Raw genomic sequence first — 13,773 nt, forward strand, 5'->3', positions numbered from 1 at the left:
AATTTGTATTTCCACAGCTGTCAATAAAGCACTGTGAAGCATCAATTTAATATTAATTTAATTTATCTTTTCAAGAAAGTCTAATGAAATAATATAAAGTCCACAGTCCTTTTTGGAGATGGGAAGAGGTTATTTTCACTGGTGGTGTGAGTAGATGATAGATGTGGTGTTCTGAGAGATATTTTTCTCCTCCCCCATAAGAAGAACTGTTATTCTGAGTATAAATAAAAGTACACAGGGGTTTCTTGAGCTGTTTTCCTGCGCTGCGGTTTACAGCAAATTCAGTTCCCTGCTTGGATGTGATTTGGTTGTTAGCTTTGTTTGAATTACCAGGCTATATACAACAACAATAATTTTTATTTTCTATCTAAAAAGTAATCTGTCATTTACAAGAGCCTTCCTTGACTTGCATCGCAAATCATAATGCGAAAGAAAAGAGCTGCCTGCAAGGGATGTTCTTTCCTTTCCTGTTTGTGGCCACAGTTAATCACCTACCTGAGTTGCACAGTAATTCCCTTCTCGGTTCCTCACAGGGTAGAGTATACAATTATTTAAAGAAATAAAATAAATAAAAAGAAGGCTTAAAGTGAATGTAGTGCTCAGGAGAGGTGATGGAATGACAGGCTCAGACCTGGGAATCAGTGGTGTGTCTGATGAACAAGCCTGTCACAAAAGCAACACAGCACTGCACAGTTCCTGACTTTATACCTGTCACTGTCTTCATCCTGTGTTTCTAGCACCACACTTGGGTATGAGTAGTTGGTCAGTTCAGGGATTTTTTTTCTGCTCCTCTTATTCATCCCTCACAGAAAATTATATTGGGAGGTCCGTGAGCACAGTGAGACCACTATATGCTTCCAATTGTCAGAGGGCAATGATTTTCAGTCATTTAACTAATTCTGAATCATTACATGTTATCCTGATGAAAAAAGCTGTGAAGACTGTAGTTAATTACCAAAGCCATTCTGTCATTTTCAGTGTCTTTGCATCTTCTCTTCATTGCCAGGACTGTTGAAACCCAAACCTAGGAGACAAATATCACTAATCACTAGCTATAATGAGAAAATAGTTTACAAACTGCCTTCCTTTTTCCTTCCTGGTGTTTAGAATGAGAAATCTACCACTCCTGTGTCTAAATCAAATACCCCAACTCCACGGACTGATGCCCCAACTCCAGGCAGCAACTCCACTCCTGGACTGAGGCCAGTGCCCGGCAAACCCCAAGGTGTGGATCCCATAGGTTAGTGTCCGTGTATTTTGGTGGTGTGAAACAGTGACCATTTGTCCCTTGTCAGGCTCCCTTTGAATCTGTAATGACAAGTCAGTATGTTACAAATGCTTAAACTGGGTGCTGAGTTGGTTCTTCAGCACTGTAATACATTGTTGTCTGTCTTTCCTTGGCTAGCTGGCTACTTAGTTTGGGTTATATGTGGGGATTTTTGCAGTTTTCTGAAACTTGTGTTTCATGTGAATGAAACAGGCTCTAGAATGCCTCTGTGAGTTCTCACTCTCCCCTCCTCTCTCTTCTTATAGCTTCAGGTTTAAGGACACCAATGGCCGTACCATGTCCTTATCCTACTCCATTTGGTATCGTGCCACATGCTGGTATGAATGGGGAGCTGACCAGCCCTGGAGCTGCCTATGCTGGTCTACACAATATTTCCCCTCAAATGAGTGCAGCAGCTGCAGCAGCAGCAGCAGCAGCTGCTTACGGGCGATCTCCAGTGGTAAGTGTTTGCTGTTAGAGCATTTAGTTTTGAGATCTGTTTGTATTAAATATGAGACCTGTGGGGTTAACTCTAGTTCACTCATTTTGTGGTTTGGGGAGTGTGCTATGGAGAACATGAATTAAACAGTCTTCTTTTGCCTAATTCTTACTTTAATACACTTTTTTGTTTTGCTTGGGGAAAACTATAGGTTGGTTTTGATCCCCATCATCACATGCGAGTCCCAGGCATCCCTCCTAATCTCACAGGCATCCCAGGAGGAAAACCGTGAGTATCAAACATTCAGCTTTATAAGTCAATCATCTGTTGGAAGTCATTGCTGGTTGTAATTCCCCTTAGCTACTGAAAACTATTGTGTGAATAGAAATAAGTGTAGCTATTCAGCAAGAGCAGGAGAATCACTGTGTAATCTTAAAGTTGCATTTGTAAATTTGTTTTGAAGACTAATAGCAGTTGACATGGACTGGGTGATACAAAGTAAAGGAGACAGAAATAAATGGAAAAAGGAGGTGAATTTCAAATCTGACTGGTTGGTTGTTTATGGAAATGCAAGCTGGAATGGGTTCTCAGTTTTCCATCTCTACTGTACTCTGCTTCTCAGTTTAAAAAAAATTATTTCTTTGTTCACAAAAGCCTCGCAATTACTTGCAAGCTTAGCAGCTGTGTGCAGAAAAAGGAATACTGAAATGTTTTGTTTGATTGAAAGTATTGAAAAGAATTATTTTATGATAATACTCAGATTCATCCTTGATGGATCTGACCTGTATAAAGTGACCTGCTTTACCAGACTTTTTGTGTTGTCAGCCTTGGAAGAAAAATTACAGAGACGAGGAACTCTCTGCTGACATTCCTCTTGAGGCAGAGAGGAGAAAAACTAAAGCAACTGTAAAAACTGGGATTGTATTGATCCAGATTTTGGATTCATCCAGTCCCGCTTCCTTGTGACACTTCTGGGAGTCTGTGACCAGTTCATACTGAAAAGTTTGACGGTCAAACAGTCTTTGTGCCAGTCCTTCTCCAGCTCTTCTGTGTGTGAATGTGTTTGTGTGGGAGTGGTTGGGATTAGTCACACACTTGAATTTGTGTGAGTAGATGCATACACTTTCCTGCCAGTGAGCTTGCAGGATTAATAACATATGGTGACGAGTGATCAGGCCTAGTAACTCCTTGTGCGCACACATCACACAAATCATGAGCCAGGTCCACATCTCTCAGGCATCGCACACTGGTAACCACAGTAATTTACTTTTCTGCTAGTTGTGCCACCCTGTTAGGTGAATGCACAAGGAAGATGTGGAAGTTGATGTACAGCAGTTTGCAGACCAGCTGCTTATATTAAAAATTCTGTGGGGCACAGATCATTATATACAGTGTGGGCTCTAAGAAATGTCTTGATGTAATGTTCAAATGCTCACTGGATTTAAGTTCATCTCTGATGGAGTCAGTCACCTGGAAAGAAGTGTCTCTGGATCTACTAGGCTTTGCTTACTGTGGTGAGAGTAGTGGCAATTGCAGGGGTTCAGAAGCCTCCATGCTCACATCTTATCTGTTAAAATTGAGTGGAATAAAATATGAGGCAAACTGAAATCAAATCACTTAAATTCTGGTGTATCTCCAAGATTTTTAAATGTTGTTGCTCTATTGATATCTATTTAAATTTAAATATAACTGTCATTTATCTGCCAGAGGACTTGAAACTTTAAAAATCTGTGGTTGTTTTAGAATGATTATATTGACTTTTCTTTGTCTTGAGTGTGATAGTTGTCACACCTTCCAAGATTGTTATTTTCTCATTTACTCCTTTTTTACATTGAGTGGCCTGAAATGGAGTGGGCAGCATATGGTACATTTGGGATCTGGCCCTTAATAGCAAATTTTTCACTTTGGTATTATAGCAATTCTTGAGTATTGTACAGTATATAAATACAGAAAGGTAGTATATAAATAGGAAAGATGGCTAATGCATTTTATCCCACTGAAAATTATTGATCTAGTGTTAATGCATTGTGAATCTTAAATGACAAATTCAGTAGTTTAATTGTGAATACTGCCTTCTTTAGTAATTTTGAAGTATCAATTAAGGAAGTAAACTTACAAGTATTATCATAAAACAATTTGTTCATGACCTCTTCTCATCCCACCATTGTGACAATGGATTTTTTGTGACCATTATGATGATTTTTTAGGTCTAAGAAAATTAAAGCCTTCCACTAAGCATACCTTGGTATATATAGGTAAATCCTCTTAAAAATTTTGTGCTCTTGTAATAGATGTGATGTATCAGGTAGCATCTCAGAACAAGACAATTTCACAACCTAACTGTTCTTCCTGGAAAATGCTTTGAGATAAAGCTGTTGATAGGTTATTCACAGGTGGCATAAGTAGCAATCACAGAACAGATTCTTTCTCAGTGAGAGGCCTGATTTTGGCAAGAGAAATTGGGATCTGTAGCAGTTGTATCGAGTCCACACACACAAAAAAACCCAAAAACCAAAAAACAACAACAAAAAAACCAAACCCAAAACAACCCACAAAACAAAAAATTCCATTGCAGTGCATTTTAGCTGGTCTGTCATGTCAGCTGTCAGCAACCGTGCCTTGAGGACTTAACTCCTCAGTGCTGGTAGAAGTTTCTCTGCACCCTTAGGTACAGTGCTGAGCAGTTTTGCTCGAGGGGCCTAGGACCCACGGTAGTTTTGGGACAGATTGGCAGCAGTCCAGATGGAGCTGCCACATAAGAGTCAGTAAAGCGAGCAGCCAAATGTCCCCTGGCATGCAGCTACCCACCATGCTCTGGCAGCAACCAGCCAACTATTTCTGTCTTCCAGGGGCCCTGACCCAACCTGCCTTCCCTTCTCTTCACACAGTGATATCCTATCCAAAATTAAGAGTGGTGTCATATAGCCTCACTCATGCCAGAAACCATCAAAATATGAATTGTAAAAGCTTATTTGATTGGTGCTTGACTTTTCACATTTAAAGCTGAGTACCTATGTTTGTGCTTGGAGGGCCATGCTATAGATAAATAAATGTTGTTTCCTTACATTATTAAAATACTTGATACCTCAACTCTCAGTTGAGTGGAGCACAGTCCCCATACAGCCATTCACTTAAGGGTCAGACTTGATGATCATTGAGGGTCCCTTCCAGCCCAGAATATTCTGTGAAATATCTGTGAAAAAATGAGGCTGAGGACCACAACATGAATGCCTGCAGTGGAAACATGTGTTTGATTCTTTTTTCTGAAACAGGCTTGAAGTAAAATTCTTTAAATCATCCCCTTAATTATTTTTGCCCTCAGGGCCTACTCCTTTCATGTAAGTGCAGATGGCCAGATGCAGCCGGTTCCTTTCCCTCCTGATGCCCTCATTGGCCCAGGAATCCCTCGCCATGCCCGTCAGATCAACACCCTGAACCACGGGGAAGTTGTGTGTGCAGTTACCATCAGCAACCCCACGAGACACGTGTACACAGGTGGGAAGGGCTGTGTCAAGGTTTGGGACATCAGCCACCCTGGCAACAAGAGCCCTGTCTCTCAGCTGGACTGCCTGGTAGGTGAACAGCAGCATACAGCATTGAAAGAAGATAGGATGTTGTGTTAAGATTGCAGGGATACCACTGAGGTGTAAAGGGCAAGTGGGTATTTGGTTTCTGTCATGGTATCACAGGTTGGTATTGCGTTTGTAATTTTGTTGTTTCTATTAGAGCTGAGGTTGAAGTATGTTCCTCACCATACTTGTGGATTTTTTCCCCCACAAAGAATCAAAACTTTTTTAATATCCTAAAATTGTGGTAGGAGGAAAGTTCAAAGGCAGTGAAGCAAATACTGTTTATAAACTTTGACATTTGCTGGCAATCTTACAGCTTGTTGATACCCTATCATGCTAAAAATTGCTGTCTTGCAGCTGTATTCTTCATGAATATTTGGGGATTGTGTCACGTATTTTATGTGTGTGTATGAATGCATTGACCTGTCTTAATGTGGCAATTAAAAATATCCCTGAGTGTTATGCACAAATTATTTGAATGTGCTAACAAGATGAACTATTGTTAGCAGCTTTTCTCTTGTCATTTACCAGTTTTTAGTAAGATGATGCTGCTTGTTACAGAGGCAGTAAAATGAGAACTGTGCAGCACATGTAGACTCACAATGAATTGCTACACAGGTTGGTACACAAAGGAGGAAAATTGCCCAAATATTTTCCTCTGACATACCCTATATGGTGGCAGCAAGTCTCACTGGAATGGGAAGGGGGAAAGTGTGCAGGGAATTTGGTACTCCCCATGCTGAGAGGTTAATGTGCTGAAATAAACAGAGTATGAAAATGCAACTTTCTACACCAGCTGTCAAATTCAGCTATCTTGAATTGTTTTGGGCTGGGTTCAGGTCTTTGCATTTTGATGCTAATTAAGATTAAATATCTCTCACTGCTGAATTTTGTAGATCAAGTTGAAGTACTTCCCTAATGTCATGTAATTTTCTGGCATTAATACACTTTATCATTGTCGTAAGTATAAATGGCTCATTAAAACCAGGAGGGAATACAATACTTTTATGGATTTCTGCTCTCATGTTAATGCTGTTTTCTTTCCTCATGAGTAATCTCTTGATGGCTTCTGTCTCCACAGAACAGAGACAACTACATCCGTTCCTGCAGATTGCTCCCTGACGGCCGCACCCTGATTGTTGGTGGGGAAGCCAGCACATTATCCATTTGGGACCTGGCAGCTCCAACTCCTCGCATCAAAGCTGAGCTGACATCTTCTGCTCCAGCTTGCTATGCCCTAGCTATCAGCCCTGATTCCAAGGTCTGCTTCTCTTGCTGTAGCGATGGCAACATTGCAGTGTGGGATCTGCATAATCAGACTTTAGTAAGGTAGGTCGACCAAAGTGGATCATCAGGTTCTGAAGAATTATTTAGACACAGCCCACAAATGTGCTTTTGCTTGCATATTTATTTTCTCCATGCATAGATGCCTCCAGTATTCTATTGTTCAGCATAACCATGGTAATAGCTTGACAAAAGGGTGTATGATTATTTATTGGTTTTGAGAGTTTCATCATTCCAGGCCTTTTGATCAGCCCGTAACTATAGTCACCTAAATATCAGCTGATGACAATATTGCTGTAGTTTCCTTGAACAGATGATTTTCTTTGTTCCATGCTATATGCTGCTCTTACTCTAATCTCTTTAATCAGAGATCCAGCAAATATGTCTTGGGTAAAGGTATGTGTAAATTACTGCATTGCAGACTTAGCCTTTCAGGAGTATGGGTTGGTGATAGACAGTAAGTTAAGAGCTGGTCACATGGAGCCTCTATGCACGGCACTGTGTATATGTTGTTACATGTAATATCGGTGTTGGATGTAAAGTCAAACTTTTACTACCTGATGTTGATATTTAGTCCGCTTTTTTTTTTTTTTTTTAACTTCGGTGGTCTGCACATTTTTCTTAAACGAAGGTAATTTTGCTTTTCATGCTGCAGTCTTCTGGGCTGAATGACTATTTTAAGTTGAGTAGTGGGTATCACACAGCCAGCAGCAAAGATTTCCAGAATACCTGACTCTTTTAAGTGTACCTTTTGAAATCACATTAGCTGTCTGGCCTGATGGCATCATCAATTCATCAAAAAACTCACATGATTGTCCCAGAGTTTGTATTAATCTGGGATTGCTATTGGAATCTAAGTTACAGCTGGGGGACTGAAGAAGGTATTTTGTATTATTGCTCAAAATGTGCTGCTCTTCTTTTAATATTTTCAAGGCAATTTCAGGGCCACACAGATGGAGCAAGCTGTATTGACATTTCTAATGATGGCACCAAATTATGGACAGGAGGTCTGGACAATACAGTCAGATCCTGGGATCTCAGAGAAGGGAGACAGCTACAGCAACATGACTTCACATCACAGGTTAGGTTTTTTAGAACCTTTGGCATGTTAACAAAATTTTCTCGTGGTTTTTAAAAACAAACAATTTTAATTTTTTTTCTTTAAAAGGAAAAAAAACAGTCTCAAGGAGAACTCCAAAGAATTTTTCATTTAGTCTTGTATTCCATACTCTCATTTTTGTTTTTTTTCTTGTGGCAGCTAAATGTCTATTATGACTGTTTGACAGATTAGTACCTCTCCCATGAGAGTAATGGAGAATCAGTTTTTTAAAACAAGTGCCAGATTAAAATGTTCTTGTCTGCAATCTGTTGCCATTTCGGTAGATTCAAGTTAAAAAATACTTCATGAGAATATTTCTAAAAGCTGTCAGATAAGCTTGGACATTAACTTTTATAGTTTGATTCAGTACTTCACTATTGCAGTTTTAATGACATTTAATAACATAGTTTTGCAGCTGTGTTTGCATGAACAAATTTATCTTGATTACTGTAGTAATTGGATTATCATGTTTTTCAAACTGCAGTAGACCGAAACTGTGAGTTTGCATAGTGCTAATAGCGTAGCAAGGGTCAGTTTTGAATATCTCGAGCTCATTCCTTTACTGATTGAAGCATGTGCTGTGCTAATTACAGATCTTCTCACTGGGCTATTGTCCAACTGGTGAGTGGTTGGCAGTTGGAATGGAGAACAGCAATGTTGAGGTGCTGCATGTTACTAAGCCAGACAAGTACCAGCTGCATCTTCATGAGAGCTGCGTGTTGTCACTCAAGTTTGCTCACTGTGGTAAGCAAATCTTTCTATATCAATGTTTTCCTTCACAAAAAATTAATTCAAGGTTACCTTTAAATGAGAGTGCAATATAGTTATTAAACTACAGAGTACAGTTTAAAATTAAGTATTAAATTTAAGTATTATGTTTATTTTAAAAGCCCTATCTGACTGGTTTTTTCTGTATACTGCTTATTTTGTGGTGGAACATCATAGAGCAACTAGATGAAAATGTTACTGTTCTTTGGATATGTGTGAATGCTTTGTTGTTATGATCATCTGTTTCTTTTCAAGGTGTATTCCTTGAAAACAAAATGCAGCAATAACATTTAAACAATCTGTTGCAGGCAAATGGTTTGTAAGCACTGGAAAAGATAATCTTCTTAATGCTTGGAGAACACCTTATGGAGCCAGTATATTCCAGGTAATAATCTCCTAAAAGCTATTTTTCACATACATTACAATGCAGTAGAGCTGCACGTCATAGGGTCTGTCAGTAGCCTAAGGAGTTTTCAGGTGGAAATGCAGCTACAGTAATTTCACGACCATAAGGCACACCGGACTATAAGGCGCATCCCCCAGGAGCCGGCAGATTTTGCAACTTTGTAGATCATATAAGGCGCACTGGACTATAAGGCGCACTTTTTTTTTGCGGTGAAGATGCCTACCGCATGCAGTAAAGTAACGAATTAGTAACGGAATCCCGTGATCCTGGAGTTTACTGGCTGGTGCTCAATTTGCAAACATTTTTCACAGATTGGCATAGCCTTTAAACACAGTCCCAAGCGCCCTAATTTCCCTAATTCAGCTCTTACAGTAAAGTAACCAATCCAAAATTTAATCCAAAATTGTTCTTAACAATTCCTCTTTCTCACCTTCGGCATATTGGTGGAATACAGTACCCAAGTCATGCTGTTAGGTGAACAGTTGCTGAAGGTCCAAAATGTAGCTAAACCAGTGGAAGTAATATTCAATGTGTATTTTTCTTGGATGAGATGTGTTGATGGATTAGACCAGCAGACTCCTGGGCTGAAAACTGGAAGCCCATTGAAGTATAACTGGAAACTTTAACATGTCTATAGTCCCTCTGAGCCCTCTGAGTGACATTTCAGTGCCACTGTAGAAGAGTGGGATTTTTGGTACATCTTTCCTTTCTTTCACTTGCAGGCACCTCTAGGTTGGGAATTTTTTTATTAAATTGAACTGTTTAACTGGCTCTAGTTTAAATGACCAGTCTCATGTGTACTGATGCCTGCCATGTCTCCACTTTGGAGACAGTGCATTTTACCTTGACACATGAGAAAGGTAGGGTCTAAGTTTTCCTAGTAGACTAGGAAACCAATCCCCCATTTCTAGAACCAGCCCCCACAGACAGCCCAAATCATCCTAACAAGAGCACATCACCTTTAAAAGTGATTTTAAAAATTCCAGTACAGCTTTCTCACTGAGGGGTAGATAAGGAGAATTCTAGTGCAGTGAACAGAGGTGTCTTTACCAAAACACAGCATGATTTGGAAGTGTTTAACTCTTGTGATAACAGGCAGAAAATTGTGTGGACATATATTATGTAAAGAAAACATGCACTGAAGCAGGAAGGTAGATGTGACACTTTGTCTTAGAACAGACAGCAGAGCCAGAAGAGGCAGAGCTACTGCATCCTGCTGTATCCAGTGTCCCATCCAGCTCCTACACACTTTGTATCCTGTTCCACCATAATGTCTTTTCCTAATTGCATCCTCTATGATAATATAATTTCCTTTGTGCAAAGCTTTTGTCTTTTTGTGTTGGGAAAGTAGTGAGAGAAGATACAGTTCTTTCTGTGGAGTCTGTTCCATACCTGTGGGTAGGTAGGGCTTCGAAGTGTTTCTCTGTGTATATTCCTTGTTTACAACAAAATAAGTGGGAAGAAGATGGGTTTTCATTCATTTTTATGCAAATCAAATGCATAAAATATTAATAAATGCTCATTCCTTCTAAAGTATATAGAAAGGACTGCTTCTATTTGATTGATGTTTTACCTCTATGTCTATAATATTCACTTCCCTTTCTACCACTGCTTTATTTTACAATAGATCTTTCTGTAGAACAAAAGTATTTTAAAAAAAAATTGCCACCATGGTACTGATACTTTAATGAGCTTTTCATGTATTCCCTATCTATAAATTCTTCCAATTAATCTTCAAGCCCTTCAGGATTGAAGGATTGGAATTACGTAATTTTCTTTTTCCTTTTCTTTTTTCTTCTAGTCCAAAGAATCCTCATCTGTGCTTAGCTGTGACATCTCTGTGGATGACAAATACATTGTCACTGGCTCTGGGGACAAGAAAGCTACAGTCTATGAAGTTATTTATTAGAGACAAATCTGAATGCAGACAGAACTCCTTCTCCTAGCACTTTGCTGTATATTCCTTTTTTTTTTTCCTTCTAAACTGAAAACTTAAATGCTCATCACAGTTGTAGAATTTATTTTTACCTTCTTAACTTGCTATTGATTTGTGAATGTTCATTAAGAACTTGTGATACCAAATTGTCAGATATCTACTTGGAAGAAGATGGAATAAGCATACTTAATGGTGACCTTGACTCTTTGATTATGTATTATAGCTGTAATGTATTTATTTTGTTTAAAGAAGGCTTTCTAACAATGAACTGACTAAATAAAGCTGTCTGGCCCGGCTTTAGTTTGAAAAATGCATCATATACTTGTGTTTTTGCAGGTGGATAAATTGGGGATCTTGGAGAAGGATGTTCAGGAGGTAGTTAAAATTACACTAAATAGACTTGTAGTTTCTATTTAAAAAAATAAACTTTGTTATATTTTTTAGTCCTGTTCTTGGATGAGACCTCTAAGTGTTATTACAGTATAATTATTTGGTGGGAAGATGCTGTATCTTAACTATTTTAGACAGTCTTGGAAATTTAGGAAATTGCAAACTGTAGCCAGTGATCTACATGCCTGTGATGAATGGCAAATTCAGTTCACATCTAAATTAAATTCACTTTAAGTAAGAATGTGCTAATTTATATATTTGCAATGTTAATATAGCATCTTGTGTACAGATTTGTTCTCAATGCTTTTCTGTTGATAAACATAAAGCATTTTGGTGTCAAGCTAGGTTTTTTAATATAAACACCTCTCTTTGTTACATTGTAGAGAGTACAATAAGTTGCCTCAAAGAATCACCTTTGTTACTTCTGGAAACTTTTGCAATGTTTCCTTGAAATGGGGATATGTGTCTTTGGGCAATTTTTCAATTACAAGAGATTATGAAAAATATTTGATATGTTCTTTGGAAACTGCACTGAAATAAGAATGGATGCCTACCAATATACTAACTACAAAAGCAATGACCTCTGAGGTAGGATTTAGAAGAGTACTCATTCCGACATAGAAAAAGGAATGGATTCTCATTGGGATAAGGACTTGCTTTGTTCGCCAGCAGTTCAATCCAAGTCTTGATTGGATGTCCCTAAAACAGACGCAGACTGAGCCATTGTGCCAGAGACAACGTGTTATCTTTTTATGTTGTTGTTGTTGCTGTTAAACTATGATCTGTGACTTTTTTTTTTTTTTGAATGCTTTAAAAAAAAACTTTAAGTCTGTGGATCTGCTGATGTACAGTGCCTTTGCTGCTATGGATCAAAATCAAGAGACCCGTGTAGATAAATCTTATTGTATAAGTAGAAAATTACTTAATTTCATACTAGAAATGGATTGATGCTGCAAGGTAAAATGGACTGTTTATTGAAGTTCCAAATGTGGTAGCAAAAAATGGTGTCTTAAGTGCTTAGTGTTTGATGTTATTAACAGTTTCGTAATACTCTACAATGTAGAAAGATTTTGATACTAAACTGTGTCATTGTACATAGTTCTAATGCATTGTATTGACCACCAGTACTTCTATAATGGTAGATTATTGTTTGTGCATTCAGACTTTTAAGCATTAAACATAAGTAACTTCTAAGATGAATTTTTCTCTTTTTTTTCTCCTCCCTCATTGTCGTGTATGTGATAATCTCAGTCACATGTGCAGCCGTTCAGTCACAGAACATACCACTACAGATACTTGTGGTTTTGCCACTGAAACACAATGTAGACTTTCAGCTGAGTTAGTGAAACCTAGGAATTTTTAGTTTCTCACGTTACCTGACTTCACTGATTCTGAGCACTTGGAGGCATCAGATTTTGCCTGTCCCAGTTTTGTGATTTTCCATCTGACATACCTGTGTTATCCCTTGGGAGAGCGTGAAGTTGAGGACCATTACTGCTCACATGCCCAGTGAGTATGTGGAGCTCAGCAGGATTTGGGAAGGGTGTTGCACTGCAGCATCACACCAGGATTTCCTCATCCAAACCTAAAATTCATGCTCATAGACAGACTTCTCTCACTGATGTTTGGATTTAGATCAAGGATTTAGCCCAGCTTCCATGAAGTAAATGAACACAAGTTAAAGTGAGCTAGGGCACATTAATTAACCCGCTGCTGGACAGAGGTGGCAGAGGGAGGAGGTACACTGTCTGTAACAGGAAAAAAGGAAATGGAAAAAGCCCAAGAGAAAATCTGAATTTTGTTTTCTATAATCCATTTCTGGGCATGGTGGAAATCCCCAAGCATGCAAGCTTGTCGTGATAGGCCAGCCTATGGTGATTGCTGGTACATGAACCCAAGCTTAGAAATACTTTGGGTTTTCTTGAAATGTCAAAACAAGCTGTAAATTGATGAAGTAATTTACTTGTACTCTGAGTGATTACATAATACTTGTTGTAGAAGAGTGTAGAGGCAAGTTTCTCTCAGAGCTATGAGTTCCTTAGAGTTAACAGTGAAGAGTTTTCCAGATTTCTCCCAGAATAGTGTAAGGTTTCACTTGTACTAAGGTTCTGTGCTACTTAACACAATAATGTTCTATAAAAGTAAATGTGCTACAGATGCCTTCTGTTAATATTTCCTCTTGTTTGAAGAAGTAAAAATTTACTGGTTATAAACATATTGGATACACCTTGTCTTTTCAAAGCCATTCAAGAATATAAAAGCTTATGGTGTACACCATTTACTTTATAAAGAGAAACCACCTGCTTAACGTTTGAAGAGAATGTCGTATTTTTATGTAGTAGTTCAGGTATGAGATTACTTAAAACATGTAAGATAAAGCATTCCTTTAAAAAGAATAAAACATGGCATACACCTGAATTTGTAACAGAGCTAGTTTTGACAGCAAAGTAATGTGCTTCTGAAGCAACCTGCCATCTATCTGCTTATTAATGTTTGTATTGATGGCTTGTAAACAGTGTAGGAAACAAATTCTTTAATCCAGGATTACTGCAGTTAAATGTGTATCATCCTGATTTTTTGCCCTTCAGGGCTGAGTGCATGTGAGAGACGGTACA

At 38.5% G+C, this 13,773-nt stretch overlaps 1 protein-coding gene across 4 annotated transcripts in view; it reads left to right on the forward strand.

Annotated features, from left to right (window-relative positions):
- The window catches only part of TLE4 (TLE family member 4, transcriptional corepressor), a 97,516-nt gene extending 85,164 nt beyond the window's left edge, over positions 1 to 12,352 (forward strand). For 3 of the 4 annotated variants that reach the window (XM_033085592.2, XM_033085593.2, XM_033085595.2), the window contains 9 exons: positions 1,108 to 1,240; positions 1,534 to 1,727; positions 1,918 to 1,994; positions 5,029 to 5,278; positions 6,357 to 6,604; positions 7,493 to 7,640; positions 8,252 to 8,402; positions 8,735 to 8,811; positions 10,634 to 12,352. In XM_033085592.2, the coding sequence (XP_032941483.1) occupies positions 1,108 to 1,240; positions 1,534 to 1,727; positions 1,918 to 1,994; positions 5,029 to 5,278; positions 6,357 to 6,604; positions 7,493 to 7,640; positions 8,252 to 8,402; positions 8,735 to 8,811; positions 10,634 to 10,741 (1,386 nt within the window). In that variant the 3' untranslated portion in view covers positions 10,742 to 12,352. The remainder of the gene's footprint in view (positions 1 to 1,107; positions 1,241 to 1,533; positions 1,728 to 1,917; positions 1,995 to 5,028; positions 5,279 to 6,356; positions 6,605 to 7,492; positions 7,641 to 8,251; positions 8,403 to 8,734; positions 8,812 to 10,633) is intronic. The other variant, XM_033085594.2, reaches the window with a different exon arrangement.
- Positions 12,353 to 13,773: the final 1,421 nt, after the last annotated feature.

Source organism: Catharus ustulatus, chromosome Z, assembly GCF_009819885.2.
Source record: "Catharus ustulatus isolate bCatUst1 chromosome Z, bCatUst1.pri.v2, whole genome shotgun sequence".
Classification (NCBI taxonomy): domain Eukaryota; kingdom Metazoa; phylum Chordata; class Aves; order Passeriformes; family Turdidae; genus Catharus; species Catharus ustulatus.